This window comes from Glycine max, chromosome 2 (assembly GCF_000004515.6).
Source record: "Glycine max cultivar Williams 82 chromosome 2, Glycine_max_v4.0, whole genome shotgun sequence".
NCBI lineage: Eukaryota > Viridiplantae > Streptophyta > Magnoliopsida > Fabales > Fabaceae > Glycine > Glycine max.
Genome location: NC_016089.4, coordinates 42,670,974 through 42,694,973, shown reverse-complemented (window position 1 = coordinate 42,694,973; position 24,000 = coordinate 42,670,974). Strand labels below are relative to the sequence as shown.

The window sequence follows — 24,000 nt, the reverse complement described above, 5'->3', positions numbered from 1 at the left end:
ATATAACTCAATTTTTTTATATCATTTAAGAGAAAAAAATAATTAGGAATTAATCCGATGCCAACGTACATCCTCCCAGAGTGTGCATTGTTGATTTTCATATAGAAGAAATAAAAAGGGAGAAATGGAGCCAGGAGCATTCGCGTGAATATAATTTCTAGCACAGTGTTACGGCAACAATTAATAAAGTCAAAAGGTCATAATTGTTTTTCTAGACCAAAGTGATAAATGTGTTACCCTTTAATTATAATCCAATTAATATCTATGATATATGGGTTTCTCCTTCCAAATCCAAAGTATCTCATAATTCATAATTTCAATTTTTTTATCAACACTAATGTGTTAAAAATCCGTATTCGATGGATGATCAAATAAATTATTTAGAACCAAAAAATCTAACAAGTTTAAATAAGATAAGAGAAAGATTTTATCTTCTATCAGACAAACAAAAATAATCATAAAATTAGAAATTATTTATTATTAGAGAAAAAATTAACCTATAAAAAATTAGAGGAAAAGATAGCCTTAAGAGGAAAAATAACACAATATTATATATTTTCCTATTTCCATTTTAGAAAGAAAATTGAGATTTCACCACAAATAAAGAAAAGAAATTGAGACCTTACCATAAAACAATTTCATCAACTCACAAAATTATTTTAGATTTATTTCAATAATGGAAGATAGTTGTAATCTAAAAAAAGTTATACTAACACTCTACTTAATACTATTATGATACTTTTAAAATTATTATTTTACATCAACCATTTTATTTGACACACTCTTCCTTTTTTTATTGTACATTTTGTATATAAAAAAATTGTGTAAATACAAATTTCCACCTTAATTTTACGCAAAATAACCTAAAAAAAATCCAAATAATCTTTTGTTGTTGTTATATGCCCTGCAAGGTGAAATCTATACCATCACTCCACCAACCAGAATCAGTCCTATTTTTTCGAAAAAGAAAACCAAGAAAAAAAAATGAAAAAAGCACCAATCAATCATAGAGTTTGGAATTTGGATAATAAATTTGGCCAAGTGAGTGAGAGAACAGAGAGAAGCTGAGGTTAAGAAAGAAATATCTTTCTTATCTTCGTGCCTGCAATTTTCAACATTAATCTAAATTCATATCATATACCTTTAACTAATACTACTAGCATTAAACATGATCAATTAAAATAAACACTAGCATATCATTGTTAATAATTGTTATTAATTTATTAGATAACAATAACAATGATAATAATTAGGAGTTGAAGAGAGAGAACGCTACGGCACTGTGTGTTTCTACGCAACCTTTTTCTTTTCTCCAATGGCGCCTCTCTTCCAATGCCACCATACCCATCACCCCCTTTTTCGTCTCCGCTTCACCTAACATGTGAGTTCTTCCATTTCCCTCTTTCTAGAGATTCTCTGGTGCTACCCACATGATAAAAATTCATTCTTTATTCTTTCTTAGATCTCCATGTTGTTCTTGATGATGATGATGATGTTTTTTTTTTTTTTTGGAAAATTATTAAGTTGTGTTAGTTTGTTGCTGATTGCTTAAAAACCCCATGTGATCTGTGTGTCCAATTGATTTTTCTTTCATTGGGGTGTGTATATCTGCATTGTAGTTGGAATTTGCTTGTTGGTGATGAGTGTGGACATGCTTGCTGATTGTTGTTTTTTGCATTACCAGAGTGATCCAAGATTCAGGTTTTGCTTGATGCTGATGGGGTTCTTTTTCACTTGTGGTGATCACTGAGGTGGTGATGCTGTGAGAAGTATATGATTTGGTCTTTATCTCGTGTGTTTGTGGAGTTTGCTATTTGAAGAGAGAGGTTTATGAATTTGACAAGTGGTAGATTTTGTTCTTTTTGTGGTAAAGATATGTTCTTGGGTGGAGGGGGGAATTTTTAATTAGGAATTGAATCTTTTTTCCCCTCTGGGTAGGATGGATTTGCATAATAATGTGCAGCCTGAATTGGGCAAATTGGAGCAAATTGTTCATCAATTTCTTTTGAAGTGCTTGCACATCATTTTGGACTCAAGGGTACCTTTGTTACGCCCGCATGATAGAAGCGGTGGTGACTTGTCGATGGGTCCTCGCGTGAAGAGGAGCGACAAGTGGTTTAACTTGGCTTTAGGTGATAGGCCTTCTGCTCTGGATAACTTGCACTTCTGGCACAGGAATTTGATGGATCCAATGATAATTGACATTATACTTGTTCATGAAGAGGCTGGCTCTTCTGTTGAGACGGTTATAGAGAGGTGGGTTGTTCAGTATGATTGTCCTCGTGTGGTGGCTCCTCAAACCAGTGACATTGCTAGCTCTTACAAGAAGACATACCAGAAGTCAATAGTGCTTTTCCGTGCTCTTTATTCTCAAATGAGGCTTCTCCCGGCTTATAAGATATTTAAGCAGTTAAGCACATCTAGTCATATTTGTAATTTTGATATTATTTACAAGGTCTCTTCCTTTAGTGATCCATTCTCTCGAGCAGAAGGGGGAGTGATAGAAGAATATAATTTCACTCCTGTTGAGGCCCTTCCAGGCCGCCTTTGTATATCTGTGAACTACTGCACTGTGCTATCTGATTTCAACCTAGAGTGTTCAGCTTCATTGCCAACAAAAATAATTACTGATTATGTTGGAAGCCCTAATACTGACCCTTTGAGGTCTTTCCCAGTCTTGGATAAGGGTGTTAGTGCCACTTCCTTTCCACTAAGAGGGAAAGCACCTCCGTCTTCTATGCCACTTGATCGCCCTCATAGCTGGACATGTGGCTTCCATAAAGCAGCACCTTTTGTACAGAACCATCCTCATGTTGGCTCCCCGCCGGTGTATCGAGGTTCTCCCAGGCCATATGATTATCCATCCCCACCTACTGATAGTTACGGTGTCAGATTGCACAACTATCGGATGCAGAATAGGCAAATATCTCCAAGTTACGATGAGTATCAACTCTCTCCTCCATTCTCACCCTCACCATCTCCATCGCCACCTACATACTTCTGTGGTGGCAATCCAATGAAAACTCGCATGTGCTCTGAAACAGCCCCTGTTACTATACCTCATTCAGTAATGGGCAAAAGCTCTAGAAATCTTTCTCCTAATTTTTCAGATCCTAGTCGAAATTCTCTGCCCCCTTTATCCCCCAGAAGGACTGATGGCTCATCACAAGAGTCTCCATCTGGAATCAGGTCATTCAGGAAATTAGAAGCTTCAAGGACTGGTCAAAAGGTAACCTTGTTCCTTCATTTCTACTCTACAGTTTAAATCAAATGTCTGTTTGATAATCCTTGTATTTGCTTCATAGTTTGTCAGAGATAGCAAGGAAGATTCTGGGAGGTTCTCAGGATTGTTATCCTCAAGTGACTCACCACGCATTGGATTTTCTAGAACCTCAAGTAGATTATCATTTCAGGATGAGTTGGATGATGGTGACTTTTCATGTCCTTTTGATGTTGATGATGTTGATCCACCGGATGCTCAATCTAGGTACTGTGATAGACTTTATCATTCACAGCTAAAGTCATACGCATCTTTAAGCATACTGTGAATTTGTATGATATGATCACTGTTTTACTTTTGGCAAAGTTCCTTCCTCCATGATAATTTCAGCAATGCCTCCTATAACAAATTTATAATTTTTAAAACCATTCCTGGTTGTTAAAGATTATAATGGATGTGTAACCTGTGCCACATTTGAAGTTAGTGTAATCTGCTTACATGTTCAGAATGGTAAAGAAAATCTGCATTTTCAGTAGATATTTTTGAATGCTGAGTCGCTGACCAGGTTCTAGACATATGTATTTGATGGACAAAAACCCTATTGATCCATGGAATGCTAATGAATAAGAAAAAGACCAAAATATTATTTGATATTATGGATTTGTTTTGTGGAACTTTCTGGATATGTTTCCTTGTCATTATTTCTGAGATTCTGATAGGTTTTAAAATTAAGATTTAATTAATTAATAGAAAAGTTCATATGTGGAGGTTTCTTAATCATCATAGATTTATTTTATAACTCTACAATCCTCTTCCAGTCAAAGTAATTGGGCATAAGGTAATTAAAAATTTCCAAGAATACTTCCTAACATTCTTTAATTCAAACAAGTGGTCTATGTTAGCCCTGTAAACTAAGAGATAAAAAAGACTTCATGATTATAAAGAGCTTAATTCCTATAACAGAATTCAGAAGAATAAATAACTGAAGTTTCTCATTGCTGATCTAATAGATTCCTCTGTTTTAGGTAATCTGTCAAAGTTAAGAGTCAGAATCATATATAATTAGAATAAAACTTTCATATATTAACTCTTTGCTTTACATACAGAGGTGTTTTCAGAGTTTAAATCCCAGGAAAACCAGAAAATTATTTTTGTGAGCAAGTAGCTCATCCCCAAAATCCAAGTTTGTCATAGTCTCGTACTAAATCTCTAATTTATCCCCTGGCAAGTTTGGTTGTAGATAAAAAGTTTGACAGAGTAGTAGTTAGTGACATTCATATCCCTAGATGGATATACCTTTTTCACCTGTTTGTCCATCCACTTTAATAAAAAACCTATTGCTTGTACTTCTGTGGATAAAATTGGGATCTCCTGGTATATTTTGAGAACAACAGGATGGTTGTCCTCTTTATTTCTCTAAATATAGATGAGCCCTACTTATTGTTAAATATTAGATCATCTTATTTTAGAGAGATTGACACCGTCTTTTATGGTATAGTTATTTCTTGACTTGCATGTGGCTGCCAGAACATGGCTTTTAATGGTCATTCTTTTTGATCCAATAGCTTGCAAAAAAATACTAGGCAGTTTTTAGTTTTTATTTGGTTCGGTTAACATATGATTGCTTACGCACCAAGAAAATTTGTGATTGCTCAAAAGCAAGGTTTTAAAAAACAGCCCACGACCGTGATTTGGGCTGCAACATTGTTTTTAAACTGTCTGCAACCGCAATTGGGGCCACGTTTGTCCGCTTGCTACGATATCAACAAACACGACAAAATCGCAACGTGACTGCGACCGATAATTAAAACCTTGCTCAAAAGCATTGATATCTCTTGGTTGCCTTACTTTTTAATATATTAGTACTAGGGAGGAGGTGAGTCTCCAGCTAGATTTGCCAGTGCTTGGTATCCAGTACTACACCTCAAATTTACCATGATGGATTCTACTTTAGCAACTTGTAGAGTGGTGCTGGCTTGCTATACGATAATAGGAACATGTAGTTGCATGTCATTTATCTGCTGGTAATATGATCCCAGAGTTCCTTTTTTTCTAAGCCTTTGACTATTATTAACCCAATCCTTTTGGCTTTTGGGAACTAATGATAACTTGTTGGATTATGTTTTGCTATGCTATGGCTTATGGCCATTTGTATATTCTCTATTAGTATGTTTAATTGGAAGAAGAAATTATACAGAATGGGCAAATTGCTAGATGTTTGGGAATTCTGTTTCATCACAATCACATTACTCTTATTTAATCTTCTCTAATATAATGATTTGTACTTTAGTATCTAATCATGTTATTTTGTTTTCTCCTTTTTGCACTATTTTATGCATAAACAGTCAGAATGCGGATGTGAAGAGTGCTGCAGAGATCACTTCAACATCACTGCCAATGGGAAAAAAATCACAAGATGCTGAAGTTGGTGTTCTTGTGCACATGCTCAGGACAGCGCCTCCATTGCGCCAAGATCCAAGTTGTTATTCATCCCATTCCCCAAAGGCTGAACTTGAGGGAGGAGTTGCCACTGCTTCTGGATTCTTCATGCCTCGAAAGACAGCGGATGCACTCGAAGAGCTCAGGGGTTACAAAGAGATGAGAGACCTTCTTCTTTCCAAGAGTGGCACTAGGATCCTGGACAAACATAAAGCTTAAGCATGCTAAAATAGTTGAGGGAGGTGATGCTGACTAAAGGGTGGTACTAATTAATTACAGTTATACTACATAACAAACACTTCTTTTGGGAAAGAGAAAGATCCAATGGATTTGTGTACATATCCTGACTGAATGTTGGTTGGCTAGAAACACCATTTTTATATAATGACCAAAGTTATGCTAATCTGCTCTCAATCTTAATAGACATTGTAGTTATGAAATGAGGAACTTGCATGCCTAGTTGTTATTTGGCAATGCTACTGGTGTTTTGAAAGAAAGGTTGTTGAATTTCTTTGTAAAGATGCATGCAGGCAAACACTGCTATGTATATTGGCTTCTTTAAGATAATCAGTCACTGATTATTTATTTGTATTAGCTGATTAATGTCTCGAAATTATTGCATATTATTTATAAAAGTTTAATTTCTATGCACTACACTGTCGATTAATAAGAAATTACATTAGATATAAATTTTAAGATAATTATTATAAAAATTAATGAAGTTAGCATATATGACAATTTATAATTGGACTAAAGTATAAAATATGAATATTTTGGACAACTATGTTGAACGTAAGATATTACTGGCTTTGCTAATGATTTTATTAGTTCGAACTTAGAGACCAAGATCTCCTATTCTTATTTTCTTTTTATAATGGGGTATTAAATCTTGTGATCTTGTTTAAGAGATTCAAACTTGATTATATATAAATATATACATACTGTACTATTTAGTCAAATTATAATCATTAATCAATATTTAACCATCATTTAATACCATTTTGCCTTTGAAGTTTCAACTTAAATCAGTAACTTGATTAAGATTTTTCCAGCAAAGATTGAAAAGTGGATTCACCACACAAGATGTTTTGGAGCAATACAAGGATTTGCTTCGACAATGTCCACACCACACGTCGCCTTTGTGGCATCAAATCAATTATTTTTCATAAGGATTTAACAAAATTGTCTTACACCATACGTTTGCTCCGTGGCATCAATTCTATTATTTTCCAAAGGAATTATTTTGTCAAAATTGTCTTTTAGTCGACGTTGTTGGACGTGGATGGCAGATCATTGTTAAGAAAATGACCTTTAACGCATAGTGGACGTTGCTGATGGGATTTTAAGAAGAAAAAAAGTGGAGAAGTAATTGATCTATTTTTTTTTTTAAAAAAAATACATTTTAGGGATTAAACCATATATATTACAAAAGAAAAATAGAAAATTTCTTGTATTCTAAAAAATAAAGAATTTTATTTTATTTCGTAGGACTTAACTTGTTAGAATTAATTTTTTTTAAAAGACTCGTGTTTGAGTTCACAGTTAATTAGTTTTTTTTTTATTTTCAATATTTTGGTAAAGCTTCTCCATTGTATCCATTTAGTATTACACTATTTATTTTAATTAACACATTATTAATTTTATTAAAAATATTCGATCTATAAAAAATTATAAGAGAAAGTCTAGTCTTTTGGTTGGATTTTTGGTTTCTAATCTTTTGATGGCATAGGGGACGCAGAGAAAGCATAACATAAAGCTATCTTGTCTGATCCTCATTTGGCTTGAGAACATGATGTTTGCCATATATGTTGTGAATTGGATAATGGTGCTACACATGAAATCTTGGAGTCTAGGGTTTTCCCTCCTTTATATAAACATGTATATCTTCTCCATTTACAAGAGAGGTCTAGGAGAGAAATAGAACCATTTTAGCTTCGGTCATGTCTGTCTCTCCTGATCTTTCTATTAATTAAAAAAAGAGTTAGACCCCATATCTTATATGCATAATTTTAAAGCTCATAAATTGAGATTGTCTCTTTTCTTTGTCGTGTGTTAGTGGGGAAACTAATAATGTAACTTAGTATCTTCCTAGCTAACTATGGAGTGCATCAATCTCAGCCTTTGCTTGTCTGGGATGTTCTATCTCCTCACTTAAGTGCAGTGCCCTCCTTCTTAGGTAGCTTAAGGTAAAGTTTCCTCATAATTTTTACTATATAAAAAAAAATCATCAAAATATCTTTACAAATATTCATCAACATTCACGACATCTCAATTACACTATAGAGGAGAATAATCTCGGTCAATAAGAAACATTTCTCAATCAAAGATAATCCAAAATTCAGTAGAAATTAACCATCCTAGCATAACAAAACTTGTTCCAATTAATGATTAATTAAACATCAATTATCACATTAACACCATCATTCCACTTGATTTTGAAGTTTTCTTTTCTTTTCCGAATCCTTCATCTTTATGTAATTTGAATTCTTTATTATTTTATTATTAAATTTAATTTTAAATCTTATCTACTTTTTTTTTACTGAAAATCTTATCTAATTTTACAAGTTCTAAGATTAAAAAATACAATGGCTGAATTCATAAGGGAGGCACGGTGCGAGAGGAAAATTCTTGAAAGGTACGTACCGTGCGAAAGCAATTGAAACCGTTAGATCTTTTAAATTTTAATCAATGGCTGATTTTTTTCTTTTTTCTTTTTTCTTTTTTCTTTTTCTACTATTTTTTTTTTCTTTTTACTTTGTAAAAACTTACCTTCGCACCTAAAACTTAACTCTTGCACTGTGCCTCCCCTGCCAAGGTGACGCACTTCTTTCTGAAAATTTCCTCAAATCACAATGTTTGGAAATAGTATTAATTGTGTTGTTAATATTTGATGAAAATTACATTCTAAATTAAATCACAACAATATATTTGAAAAATAAAAAAAATAAAATTTAGAAATCAGATGCAAAAGCTAACAAATATAGTTGCCGCCGTTAACATTTGAAAGGAAGAGGCTTTCGAGTTTCGGCGTCGTTGTTGTTTCGTTTCTTCAATTTTCATGTCATGAACATGGATTCAGCCACTTGCCCTTTCTGTAATCTTTCGTTTCCTTCTTCCCAAATCCAATGGTATTTCTCTCTCTCTCTCTCTCTCTCTCTCTCATCTTTCTTCGTTTCTTCACCCTTTGATACATTACATGCTCAGTGACGACACTGCTTCAATTCAATTGCAGGCACGCAAACACCCACTTCGACAATGACGATGGCAATTATCGTTCTCCTTCGGTACCCCTTTTTTTCCTTCTCATTCTCACTCTTCACCCCACCATCGTTTTTTGGTTTATCCGAGAAACTCAAAAAATAAAAATTGATTTTTTTTTTAACCCTTTTCGAAAGTGATTAACTTTTCGTTTTCTGTTTATTTGAGAAACTCAAAAAATAAATAAAAAATGTTTTTTTTTAAACCCCTTTTGAAAGTGGTTCACTTTGTGGATGGTGATGAAAGTAAATTTTGCCCACATGAGCTTACAATGTGATTTTGTGTGCATTTGCTGCTCAAGTAGATTTAGAGTCCAATAGTTTATTATCTTTTATTTACCCCTTTTTTTTTGTTGAAATGCAAGTTTTTATTATCAATGGAAGTAAATTTTTGATGAAGTAAGTTTTTATTATCTTTTACATTTAGAGGGGCGAGGGCATATCTTATGAAAGAGTTAAGATTTAATGTTAAACTCACCTGACTTTTTAAGTGGTTACATGATATTAAATCTTAATCATTCATATTTGATTATAAGGTCCAGATTTAATCATCTTACTCTCATGTAAGATACTTTCATCTCATATGATATGTCCTTTGGAGGAGCCAAACCTTTTACATTTATGATCAAAAGTGGACCACTTTTTCATCTGTTTGTCAAGAGAAGAATGGCACATAGGTATTTGTTTTGTTGTGTTTTTTCATATTCTTCAGGTTAGTGGCTTGCATTTTGATGCAACTTCTGGAGATTGTAAGAGTTGGTGTGGTGGTAGAAATAATGGGGCATGGAAAATGGATGAAAAGATCTCTTGCTTGGTTGATTTGCAGAGAAGGGGAGAGTTTCACAAGGTTGAAAGGGGTTTGATGGCCTTGTTAAGAAACTGTTTGGAGTCAGATGGTGAAAACTCACGAAGCATTTTGTCAGGATATGTTGATCATTTCCAGAGCATTCCGTTTGAGGACGTTGGATGGGGTTGTGGTTGGCGTAACATTCAAATACTTAGCTCACACTTATTGGCACAAAGGCCAGAAGCAAGAGAAGCTATGTATGGTGGTTCAGGGTTTGTTCCTGATATCCCATCACTCCAGAGGTGGCTTGAGGTTGCTTGGGAAAGGGGTTTTGATGCTCCTGGCTCGGATCAGTTTAACCATGCTATCTATGGCTCAAAAAAATGGATTGGAGCTACTGAATGTGCTGCCCTTTTGCGTTCTTTTGGTCTCCGGGTGAGGGTAGTGGATTTTGGTCCTAAGGAATCTGAATCACTCTATCTATCTGTCCCTAGTTCAAGTGTAGGGGCAAAGGAGCTAGTGAGAATTAATGATGCAAGGAAGAGGAAAGCACCAAATACCCATGGACCAATGGATAGATATATGTCTCGTGCTGTTGCTCAAGCTAGTTGTAGCCAAGATGCAAAGCCATGTTCTTCTCTTATCCGGATTCGTGACACTGTGGATAAAGAAAGTAGTGGTGATAGAGTGCTAAACAGTACTGAAAGACAAAATGAGGGTCATCGAGTTCTTATGGATTTTGTGTGGAACTACTTTTCTCATAAAGACACAGTTCAATTTGGCCAGAGGCGTGTTCTTATTAGTGACAAAACGTAAGTGGGGGTGCATTTTAAGTACACATGTTCTAACCCAGCAAATAAATTGTGTTTATTATGGTGTTTTAAGTCTAATAAGCTTTTATTGGACAGGCCCTTGTACTTTCAACATGATGGGCATTCAAGAACAATAGTTGGAATTCAAGTCAAATATCAACAGTCTGGAATTCCACAATACAGTCTCCTGGTTATGGATCCTGGTCATGTAATATATTTGCATGCTAATGTCTATTTTCTTGTTATTTAGATGGATGTGAGTAATTCTGTACTTGCATATCATATGAGTTCTTCTTGACCAATTAAAACACGGATCAAATTACAAAGCTTAACCAATTTTCATGACAACTCATTATATTTATGATCCTTTCTGGTAACTGGTTAGTAGAGCTCTACAAGTAAGGATATACAATTTGAAGTAGGTTTAGATATGTTTTCTTCTACTCTCTTTTTATCTTTTTTTTTTTTTTTTTTCTGTGTGTGTGGCATAACATCCTCTCATATGTTGTGACTTATCATTATAGAGAACGGCTGCTCTAGAAAGATCACTTAGGGAGAAAGTTGGATGGCAGAAATTCATAAAAAGAGGAGTGCACACACTAAAGAAGCAACAATATCAGGTTTTTCTTTTAACCGAAGTTTGTAATTGCCTTGTAACATTGTATAATGAGACTTGATGGTCTTGTTTCTATTTCAGTTGTGTTATGTTGATCCTGGAATTGCCAGTGAGGAGGAGATGGAAAAACTCAAGACAATTGATAGCGTCTTCCTTGAATTTTAAAGAACCATACAAAGGACCTTGCTAATTCAAGGTACCATCTATATTTCACATCACATGACTATTTTTATTGTCATTTTTTCTGACTATGATTTCATTACAACAAAGAAGTTGGAGACAAAAAATAGTTTGTTGTTCCTCATAGCCCAATCTCCTCTTCATTGCAAATATTTTGTTTTTCTTGAGGTCTTGGGCTCAGACATCGTAAACCTGATACGTAGTTAGTTACTGCTACTGCATTATTAAGTTGGGCAAGCAATGCATATGGAAAAGGTAATTTACAAATTGCACCTTTCGAAAATGTGGATCAATTTTTGAAATTATTGAAAATAATATATCAAGTTGCTTGTCAGTAAGGTTTTGTTGAAATTGTCATCTCTTTAGCAGGATTTTAATTCACCGAGGATCTTCTCCTTCATGCTTAAGATTCCTATTTCGATGGCCTTTTATTTGCTCCTTTCCCTAATTGTCTTGGGCCAACCAATGCAACAGTGATCCATGTAACATATATGCAGATGAAACACATCAGATTTGGATTTTAGTTGCAATTGCACTGTAGATTCTGAACCTGTGTGGGGAAAGAAAGGAGGTTTCAATTGTATGCAGTTTTATTGAATTTACATTTAGGCGTTAAGAGATTTTAGACTTGCCTCCTATACTTTTTAGTACTAGAATAACTTCCATTATTTATTCAGAAATGCAGTGCATTTTCGAAACATATATGAATATAGGATGAGAAGGTCATTCTTATGTTTGTTGATGTGTCAAGATGAAATAGCGCATTAACTATGATCATAGTTATTCGAATCTTACAATTTGATATGATTAGGCAATTTTGGCTACCTATTGATTTGTATCATAAGATAAACCTCAAATGACTTTGAATCTTACAATCCATTAATGAATCAGTGCAATTTCGTATAATCAATACAAATCACACGATTTAATGATTCATTATTTCTTTTTTCTTTTTTCTTTTTACTTTTCTTTCATCAATTATTGTGAAAGAAATTGAAAATTCTTATAAGCTTAAATTGTTAAATGAAAAGGAATTCAAGGATCACTTCTAAACTTATCCTATTTGATTATTCCTCTACTTTATTTGTCGCTCATTCAATGCGTGCATTCTATCTAGTTATTTCATTGTCTTGTTTTGGTTCGTGTAAACTAGGAGCTTCACAAACTCAAATATAACTCATCTTTGTTTTATCATACTTATGGTTAAGTTGCTTTATCTATTTCTAGTTTAAAATTATTATTTTAAACACTAATAAACTTATGGTTAAAGTTTCTTTCTGACATATTTGAAGTTATTTTTCATTGTCTTTGAAGCTTATGATTTGATACAAATTATGTTTCACGATTCCAAAATTAGCTGATGATTTATGATTTGAATCTTGATTTGATAACCTTGAGTATGGTTAATTAGAATGAGGTCATAGTTTGTGCTTGAGGATGTGTCAAAATGAAAGAAAATGAACTCAAATCAACTGATGAATTTACAAGAAGTCATTGCTTTGGTTATTGCATCTGATATTACTTGATTCATGCAATATTTTTACTTGATTAAGCTCATTTGTTAATTGATTAACTGCTGATAATACTTGTATCAACGTTTATATTTACATTTTTAACTACTTTTTAAATCATTCAAATCAATGAAAACATTTATTTTCCCTAGTAAAAGTTTAATACCTTTCCGTGCTGTGTTACATTTCAGGATCTTGAGCATGCTATTGCCATATGCCGGGACCAGTTAATATTGGAACCAGAATTGGAGCCAATAAAGGAAACAACTGAGGGTGTGAAGATATGGCATTGCTGACTGCTTCTACAATCTACAAGCACCCTCTTGAAAATGGTCTACACTGATTGTTATTGGGGCATTAGTTTATGCTTTCACTATCAAAGCTAATTTAGATTATATCATATTTTGATCTAGTCATTTTAGAAAATTTTAATACAATGTTACTTTTGTTATATAGTTTACAATTTTTATTTTTGTTAAGTATGTAATTTACAGTTTTACTCAAACTATAGGATTTCAATATATGAGATTCCCCCTTGAGTTATTGTGGTTGTTTAGCCTTTTATTTATGCTTTCTAGAGGCACGTCATTCACTTGAACCATTCGTGTGTAAACCCAGTACAAATTTGCTGATTGGAAACCAAATGACAATACTAATTCCTTCCCTCCCAGTTATGAACACAATGATGATAGAGTTAGCACATAATGTTCAGCAGACATCAATGTTAAGTTAAAGAATTAATATAAGAGAGAATTTAAGATACAAGTTACAATATTTTCAATCACTTATCAATGGTACATTAAGATACAAGATATAAGGATCTAATTCAATAGATTGAGTATGATATGTAAATTATTATATAAACTCGATACCTGTCCTCGAGTTGAAGTGAAAACCCACTAGAGTTAGCCTAAGTGATAGGGGTTGAAGTAAATGCATAAAGAAAAAAAATGTAATGAAATTTAAGTGGTACGTATTTTTATAATTATAAAAAAATATATCAATTAAAAATGAAAAAAAATGAGACAAGGGGCGTGTCTTTATTAAATACCATATTTCTTTGATTTCATATCCACGGTTTCACATACTAACATTGGAGCCGTCCCGACATTTGTGGTACTAAAATTATGTATTATATTGTGAATTGGGATCACAAGTCATATAGAGCATCTTGAAAATATGGACCCTCTGGTCATTCTAATTTAATTATGTGCTGGACGCAGTCACATGTAATTTCCATCTGAGTTGGACGACTTCCACGACTCTACATGTTCCTTGTTTTAGGGACTTGGGATGAATACAATTATGGATAATTTGAAATATTCTTTTCAATGCAAATCATAGATATCTATCATATTTTAGGTAAATCATATATATTTAGTAATCTTACTTTAATCGAATAAGACTATTATTAATAATATTTTTTTTCTTCTGAATATTTAACTCAATTATATACTCAAAATTTAAATTTAAGATTATCAATCAAACTAAAAAAATGAGTTTTTCTAAATTTTAAAATAAATACTTGTTTAATAAACAAATATGATTTACTTTTTAAAATGTTTTTTTTAGCAAAACTAATTCAAACAAACACTAAAAAAAATTAACAATTTTATTTAAGTAAATATTTTTTTAATAAATAAATTTAAACAAACCCGATCAAATATGTGTAAATTCATCCATACATTAGAATATGATTCCATTAGATGTCAAATTCAATATATTATTATAGTTAATACAAGCGTTGTCAAATCTTATTATCATTCTTAGGAGTTGGGACCTATAGCGGGCAAGTAGACTTAAATAGCTGATACGTACACTTATTGATATTTCATTGTGTGACTATAATGTGTAGACAAAATTTTTGTGACTATAAGGCCATTCATGTTTGTCTGATTAGAAAATTTTCATTGAATCAGGACCCTCGTGCATTTATGTACACATTAATTGCATGGATGATATTGCATATGCAGATGATAACACTACTAGAACATGTGGGCTTTCAACTAAATCTTGAGACAAATTATATATTACATTATTTGAGATTTTGTAAACTTGATTAATCTTTAATGATAAGATATTAATGTGTTGTACTTAGTCAATGTTGAACAAATTATTTTTTCATGTTGTTGCAATTTGTGGAATATTAATCCTTTTAAAAAATACTTTATTCATGAAAATTTTGTCAATTTTTTAGAAGAATATTTTTCTTTTTGAGTTAACATGATGATCAATCATGTCATCGCCTAATGGTTAAAATTGATGAAAAAGATCAAAATCATAAATATCAAAAAGTTTGAGGACTAAAAATATAATTTATCTAAAAAATAGAGGAAAAAATTAATAAAAAATGTAAAATATATTAATTTGAATTTAAAAATAGTTAACTAGCTCATCAAGTTAGTTCAGATTTAAAAGGATAAATTCAAAACTCGAACCAATTATTAGATTGAGATTTGAAGTAAAAATAACTAATTAACCAAACTAATTTAATTAATTTGATTTAGATTATTGACTTTATCATCATCTTCTTATAATTAACAATTTTGTTTCTTAAGGATCGACTTAAATAATTTGCATCAAATTAAAATTCAAACATTAATGCATTATATATATATATATATATATATATATATATATATATATATATATATATATATATATATATATAAATCTTTCAATTATCTTCAAGTGTGAATCATTGGTGATTTTCATACGTTTAAGTAGCTGTCACTTCCCTGTTTCCACTTTCCACTCATGAGAATATTGTAATATGAAGGCAGTTTGCGACAACTCATGAAATAATATTGGATGTGATTAAGGAGTCCAACTCTATCTAGAAGAGATGGAGACATTTGTGATGCAGAAATACTATTATCTAGTATTGTATTACGTAGAGCATCTCTAATCTAATTTGAATGTTTTATGAGTGGCTTAAAATTAAGTAATTTGTTTTATAATTTTTTATCATTTCAGCAGAAGATGTGATAATACGTTCCTTAACTAAATTGCTTATATAAAAATAATTATTGCTTACTTTATTTTACCAATTAAAAAAATAGTTTTTAATTATAAAATTTAAATTGACTCAAGTTATGCAATTATTTTAATAACTTTATTATTAGAACAAATTTTTATATAAAATTTTTAAATCTATATGATAATGTAAGACTCACAAATTTAACAAACAATTCATTTAAACAATTGTATCCGAAATGTTGTTAGAAAATAATGCTCTTAACAGCTGAAAATTGATTTGTGATCAATTAAATTAGTATTTACAATTCACCGATTATCTATAATTATACATAATTTAGTAATTGATTATAATACTTTTATAAATTTCTCCATCTCAGGGCTTCGTAATGTGATGGCCAACCTGTGCAGCAACTATGATGAGGGAGGGAAGCTATTCTATCTCTTCCTTTTATTGCTTTGGAAAAAATAATATTGTTTTATTTTATCGCTTATTTTTAATTAAATTGAAGAACTATTACTTGTTTTGAAAAAAGTATTTACCTAAATATAAATAAGGGAGAGAAAAGATTATATGTACAAATATTAATAATTTTTATACTATTATTTAATCATAAATTATCATATTAGTTATTTGTAGACTTTTATAATAATTAGTATAAAAATTATATTATAATTTTTTTATTGATTGACAGAAGAATATATATATTTTTATGTTAACAGGGCATAAAAATTAAACTCCTATTTCAATAAATAATAAAATATAGTTAAATGCAAATTGTTACACATAAACAATATTATCTGAAGACTGAAAGGTGTCATATTTTTTCTTTTACTAACTTATAGTGCAACAAATAAAATAGAATGGAAAAAGTACGTGACAGACTCCCTAAATGCAAGTAAACGGGTTGGGTGAGAAAGAAATATCTCAACCAGAAATAATAATGTTCAGACTTTGCAGGTTTCTATATAGTACACAAATAATAGAATGAAAGAGTGCTTCACACATTCCCTATTTTTGTTTTTTTGAATGGCACATACTCTCTATAATTAAATGCATGAGCAAAGGGGATGGGTGAGAAGGAAATATTTCAACCAGAAACAATATTGTTTTTCATCAAACTTTGCGGGTCTTTGTAGAGTAGATGATATACTCAATGGTTGATTTTAATTCATATGCATAATGCCTCAAATTGAAATAAAAATGTGTGCGTTTGAGAAGTTATTTCACTTAATTTATATTTTATTTGCTAAATTGTACAAGTTTATTTAACTAGATGTGTTCATCTTTATGTAACTAGGTAGCTTTTTCAGATTCCAAGCTTGTAGTGGATCTCGTCAATGGAGGGTGCTCTGTCCATCATCCTAATTTTATGGCTAGGAACTAGGGTGTTCTGCCTTGCTTCAGCCTGATGCTTTAAGTGTGACATACACCAGCCTGTAATTGCTTTTGTTTTCTGTTCTTTCTCTCTTTTAGCTTTTGCATTTATCAAAAGAAAATCTTTATATAACTATCTTAGATGCAATATCTTTATGTTACATAAATATAATTTAAATATAAACTAGCTCTTTTTATATTAGTCAATTCAATGACTAATTTTACCGAGTATTTGTTGTTTATTAAATTAATTTAATAGTTTTTAGTTAAAAATAACTTTGTTTGTTAATTTACTTTGCCAAACATAATATGTTGGAATTGGGGTGTTTCATATAAGAATAATTTTTTTTAGAAGAAAATGGGAATAACTAAATTTAGTGGTTAGATTAAAAGACGATCAATATTATTATTTTAATTGTAACTACATAGTATTGCTGTCATTGTCTCAATAACTAGCACCACCATCATTTCCTAACGTCAAGGATGGATCCAGAAAACAATCAAAGGGGGAGTTGTTTTCTTTTTTTACTTTAATTATTTAAATATCTATAATAACTTCTAAAGAATAATATTTAATAAATAATGACTTTTATAAAATTATTTATTAGTTTTACAAATAAAATTATTATTTTTTATTTCAAATGATAAAAAAAATAAATACATGTGCTATACTTTATAACTCAAACAATTTTTTTCTTCTAAGTTTTGATTTTTTTATCACATAACAACAATAACAATTACACCTGTCTTACAATAATAATATCAAAATAAAAAAATAAGCACATTAAATATAATAATAATTAAAAGTCATCGAATTTCTTAACAATTATATAATATATAAATATATTTATAATATAATATTAATAATAATTAATGTTAATAATTAGATGTATATATAAATAGATAAGACGTATAATAATACATAAAGTATAATTAGCATAGATAATAACAATTGATCAAAAGTCATACAAAAATTCAATTCTAATTAGATCTATTAATTAATATATATGACACTCTTTATCTTGATATACATATAATGAAAGGAAACATAAAATAAGATGAGTAATTTAAAAAGATTTACTTCACAACTTAATATAAATCTTCTCAATGGAATAAAATATTTACATTCACAAGTTAACCAAATTAAAACTTATCAATAAGAATATAAAAATATGTTCCAACTCCAAACAAAGATCGTATTGATATTACAACTGAAATTTCAATGAAAAACATAGAAGTAAATCATGTTCAACTACATATCTCAAACTAGCATATGATAAAAACAACATAAGACCATAAGTCCCGATGTCACATCCTATTAGAGAACGGTGTCCTAGCGTCCTCTAGCATAAGATTCTCCATAGTCATTTACCTAACCATCTACTCCCACGAACACAAGGTTCGAGATCATCATAGGATCCAAACACAAATAATACACAAGGAGTGAGTTATCACATTCTTAGCTAATAGAGAGAAACGAGACAACATCATATAAATGAAATATAACTTACCTAAACACAACTCACGACATTCTGTCACTTATCGTATAACATCACGTCTCAACACAACACGTCTCACACATTTTCACATCATCCGCGTACTCAAGGATCAAAATACAATATCACTCTACTAGTCAATAATGATTAATACATGAGCATTATGTAATAAATATACTAAGACTCAATCCTAGATGTAATGTGGTACCATGTCAGTAAAAAACCTTGTCGGACACCTAGGAGTACATGACAAGACAGACCACACACATTAGTAAGTTAGGTTACTCTCACTAGGTAAAATCATAAGGAGACCAGTCAGGGTCACGCTATTTTGCAAGAATGCTCCAATCATGTAGGATCGGCATGAGTTTAAAGGAGCTCTCAAATCGGATGTATTTACCCCCAAGGCCTAGACTCCTAAAAGTTTATTAAGACATCTTCATCCTGATTCAGGTCCAACCCATAAAACATTTTAACACGCAGACTCTATCTATGAACTATATAAAACACATGACTCCTCAATTATTCTTAAAATGATTTTAACTCGTCGCATCTCAAAGTGATTCAACTCGTCGGATTCTCACAGTGGATCTCATTACAATACTCGTCATGCAAAAACTCGTCATCCTCAAAGGACCCACAATCGTGTGATTGTACGATTCATAGTTCACAACTCAATGCACACAACATCTCAATACACGCGTGATCTCACAATTTAACACATACTCAACTTGTCATTTACACACAATTCATCACAATTTCATAATCCCAAGACAACACATTATCACACCTCATGCACCATATACATATCACACAGTAATAATATTAATATGTTATGTTCATATGATTAATCATCTTATTAAAACAGACATTTAAAATCATATATGTGCCACTGGAGTTTTAACTATGTCATACACTACTACTTAATTATTTTTAAAATCATTTTAACTCGTTACACCTCAAAGTGATTAGACTCGTCCGGTTCCCACAGTGGAGCCCATCATAAAACTCATTGTGTATTAACTCGTCGCTCTTAAAGGGTCTTACAATTGTGTGATTGTACAATTCATAACTCATAACTCAATGCGTACAAAATTTCAATACACATGTATCTTACAATTCAACACATACTTAATTTATCATACATTTAATCTCAATCACAATATTATAATCTCATGCAATATGTTATCACACATCATGAATCATATAAACATCACACAATATTAATATTTACATGACACAAAACATGTATAAATTAAATCGAACTATATTATTTTCAATTAAAAAGAGTTAATAAATAATTAAACTAAAAATGCATTGAAAGTATTTATCTTTGAATTTTAATATATTAATTTCCTTCGATTTAATTTTATTATTTGAACTACTAATTCCTAATTTATTTTAACAATTCATATACATATATATGTATTATAATCATCAACACGTAATAAACTTATAAAACCAAAACAAGACAAAGAACATTTTCAACAATCTAATTCTCACGCTGATCTAGTAAATCTTTTCCTATTCTTTATATGGCTTTATGATTATCCAATTGATTCAAAAGCAAAGTGCAACCCTGCACATTTGCGTGGTATCATGGAGTATTATAGAAAAATATTTCTGATTGTAGCATCCCATTTTTTGTAAATAAATTAAAAAAGATTTTTATTTATAAATAAATAGAGTTTTAGAAAAATGATAAGATTTTTATAATTAAATAAATAAGGAAAAATAGTTTTATTAATTAAAATAATGGTTTGAGAGAAAATAAAAAGGATATTTTATTTATCCATTTGATAGGAAATAAAATAGAGTTTTTTTTTATAAAATAATAAAAATAAATAAATAGAGTAAATAATAGACTGAAAGTACCCTAACTATAAATAAAAACATGTTACGATATATCTTTACACTTTTTTCTTTCTCTCGATTTCGTTTTTCCTTCTCTTCTTTCAAAACTCTCTCCTTTTCCCGCATACACTCAAACTTATTTTAGTAAAATAACAATCCAGAACTCGTTAACCGTTGGATTGTAGTGAAATTTAAACACAAGGTTTGGAATTTAGTTAGGCACAGACTCACCGTTCGGATTTAGAAGAAAATTTCTTGGGTGTAAGAAATGTCCCTCTCACTTAGCTTTTTCTTTCCCCACAGATACCCAAAACATGTCCGAGTAAAAATATGATCGAGAACTTTTCAACCGTTGGATTGTAGTGAATTTTGGGTACAACCTTCGTAACACATTTTTGCATGCTCTCACCGTTGAGATTTACTAAATAATCTTTCTGCATAGAGAAATTAGTCTCGCAATTTAACAATAAAATGGAGGCTATAATTTCTTCTCATTCTCTCTAACGCTTGGAAATCCTAACAGAGCAAACAAACATAGGAAAAGCTTGAGGAATCTTAGGGAATTGCTAGAGACACCACTATCACTTCTGACCTACACACGTGAGCCCGCTTAGAGGTAAGAGATAAGTTTATCGCAATTGGGATTAGAATGAACATGTGTAGGGATCCTTAGAGGATAAAATTAAGGTTTATTTTGGGATGTCTATTGAATTATAATTTTTCCTTTACAATTATAAATACAATATTGTTGTGTTTGATGTGCCAATTGATGTTCTGATGAGAATTGATTGATAAACTTGAGTGCTCTTAATGTCTTCATGTTTTGACCTATGATTTTGATTCATTGATTTTAATATGATTGTGTGGAATTGTTTAAGGGGTTTTACTCCCCATGTTGTGAGAAACATTGTGTATAAATTGTTATAGTGAGATTATGAAATGGTGATTCAAATTGTGAGTTAGTGACAAATTGAACTTGTGATGAGTGATATGTGTATTGAGATGTTATATGTATTGAGTTGTGAACTATGCACTGTGCAATCATACAATTGTAAGACCCTTTAAGGGCGACGAGTTTTTGCGCGACGAGTATTGTGATGGGATCCACTGTGGGAACTCAATGAGTTGAATCACTTTGAGGCGCGACGAGTTAAAATGATTTTGAAAATAATTGAGTAGTTGTGTGTATTACATAGTTCATAAGTAAAGTGTATATGATTCATAAGGTGTGATAATATGTTAAATTAAGATTATATCATTATGATTGAGACCGAATATATGTGATAAATTGAGTATGTATTGACTTGTAATATATATATGCATTGAGATGTTGTGTGCATTGAGTTGTGAACTATGAATCGTACAATCACACGACTATAAGACCCTTTATGGGCGATGAGTTAATGCACAACGAGTATTGTGATGGGAACCACTGTGGGGACCCGACGAGTTTAATCACAAGCGTGACGAGATAAAATTATTTTGAGAATAATTGAGGAGTCGTGTGTTTTATACAGTTCATAGATAAAGTCTGTGTGCTAAAATATTTTTTGGGTTGGACTTGAATTAGAAGGGAGAGGCCCTGACGGACTCTTCGGAGTGTAGGCCTTGGGGGTAAATACACCTAATTTGAGTGCTCCTTTAAGCTTGTGCTGATCCCACATGGTTGGAGCATTCTTGCAAAACAGCGTGATCCTAACTGGTCTCCCTATGATTTTACCTAGTGAGAGTGACCTGACTTACTAGTGTGTGGTTTGTCTTGTCATGTACTCCTAGGCACCCGACGAGGTTTTTCACTGACATGGTACCACATTGCATATAGGATTAAGTTTTAGTGCATTTGTTGCATAACGGTTGTGTATTGATCGATATTGATTGATTTAGTGATATTGTATTTTGATCCTTGAGTACACGAATGATGTGAAAATGAATGAGACATATTGTGATGTGATATTATGCGACAAAGAGGTGAAATGACGTGATCTATGTTTATCTGTGTGTGTGTGTGTGTTGAAATGATTTTATTTAAATGTATTTTAAAAACTTTTAATAAATTTTGATTTCTTATTCTTGTTATTATTAGTACATTTATGTGTGGGGTAAAGGGTGTCACACCGACCATCATCAGTAAGCAAAATACGAAGATTGTCGGCAATTAATTGAACAATAATATATTAAAATCAAATAGATATTTTGTGACACAAATATATTGAAAGCACACTCAATTCACCACAATAAAACAATCAAATGTATAATTTATAGGTATGAGAAACAAGAGAAAGATACATATTATAATCACAAATAAATTTTTAAAGCATGAAACAAGGGAATATAATAAATCAATTTCACATTGGGACATAAATTAGTTAGTCAAACACAATCAATTTGAAATTAAAAGCATGAGAATAAAATTGAATTTCATAAAACAACCAAAAATAATCCAAAATTGATCCTCTAGGAATCCCTACACATGTTCATTGTAATCCCCAAGTGTGAGTAACTTATCCCTTACCTTTAAGTTGACTCACGTGTGTAGTCCAGCAACGATAGCATCGTCTTTAGCAGTTCCCTAAGATTTCTCAAGCTTTTCCTCTAGTTGTTCTGTTAGGGTTTTCAACAGTTAAGAGAGAAAGAGAAGAGATTGAAACCTCAATTTCATTATTTTTGTGCAAGGGGTATATCTCTATTTACAAACATTATTTCACAAATTCCAACGGTGGGAACAGGCAAAAATGAGTTCCGAAGGTGGTGTCTATATTTCAGGATGATCCAACGATTAACGAGTCTGAGATCGTAACTTTACTGTGACAAATTTGGGAGAATGAATTTGGGAGAAAGAAAGAGCATAAAGATGTATCGTAATTGTAAAAATTGACCTAATATATCTTTATTTGTAGCTAGGATTCCGAGTCTACTATTTATTATATTTTTTTCTTTATTTTATTATTTCATAAAAAGAGAGCTCTATTTTACTTTCTATTAAATAAATAAATAAAACATCCTTTTTATTTTCTAAAAATGCATATTTATTTTATTTACCTTAAAATTATTATTTAATTAATAAAATTATTTTCCCTTATTTATTTAATTACAAAAACCTTATTATTTTTCTAAAATTTTATTTATTTTTAAACAAAATCTTTTTTAATTTATTTTATGAAAAATGAGATGTTACTGTATGTATATCTTTAGGTTAGATTATAGTAATAATTAGTGATAATATATATTATTAAAAATATTGATATTTTTTCAGTATTAAAAATATCAGTATATAATTAGTGTTGTAAATATAATAAAACATGTTTGAGGGGGAAGGGAGCTAAAGCCCATGGTTGCCCCCCTCTATCAATCTTGTGTTGCTATCATTGTCCATAAGTGAGTCTTTAAATTTCAATTGTTTACAAAATTTAAGGTTAATGTATTTTTTGTTAAAAAATAAAAATTCATACTTATATTTAATAAAATATGTGACTA

General features: G+C 31.2%; 2 protein-coding genes across 5 annotated transcripts; both read left to right on the top strand.

Moving 5' to 3' along the window:
• The first annotated feature begins 1,065 nt into the window (after nucleotides 1-1,065).
• On the top strand, nucleotides 1,066-6,250 carry LOC100778254 (autophagy-related protein 13a). The gene is made up of 4 exons (XM_003519174.5): nucleotides 1,066-1,381; nucleotides 1,685-3,229; nucleotides 3,306-3,487; nucleotides 5,566-6,250. Exons 2-4 carry the CDS (start codon nucleotides 1,940-1,942, stop codon nucleotides 5,876-5,878), a joined length of 1,785 nt encoding a protein of 594 aa, XP_003519222.1. The 5' UTR covers nucleotides 1,066-1,381; nucleotides 1,685-1,939; the 3' UTR covers nucleotides 5,879-6,250.
• Nucleotides 6,251-8,303: 2,053 nt separating this feature from the next.
• LOC100789113 (zinc finger-containing ubiquitin peptidase 1) lies at nucleotides 8,304-13,371 on the top strand. 4 transcript variants are annotated; one of them, XR_413284.4, is made up of 8 exons: nucleotides 8,306-8,787; nucleotides 8,892-8,943; nucleotides 9,629-10,515; nucleotides 10,612-10,723; nucleotides 11,040-11,135; nucleotides 11,213-11,327; nucleotides 11,480-11,566; nucleotides 11,681-13,007. XR_413284.4 is itself a non-coding variant. In XM_014769044.3 (7 exons), exons 1-6 carry the CDS (start codon nucleotides 8,723-8,725, stop codon nucleotides 11,294-11,296), a joined length of 1,296 nt encoding a protein of 431 aa, XP_014624530.1. In that variant the 5' UTR covers nucleotides 8,306-8,722; the 3' UTR covers nucleotides 11,297-11,327; nucleotides 11,480-13,007. The 4 variants fall into 4 exon arrangements, 2 of the variants coding, with proteins under 2 accessions (XP_014624530.1, XP_006575388.1); XM_014769044.3 differs by having other exon boundaries at nucleotides 11,480-13,007; XM_006575325.4 differs by lacking the exons at nucleotides 11,480-11,566; nucleotides 11,681-13,007 and adding an exon at nucleotides 13,014-13,371 and having other exon boundaries at nucleotides 8,308-8,787.
• Nucleotides 13,372-24,000: the final 10,629 nt, after the last annotated feature.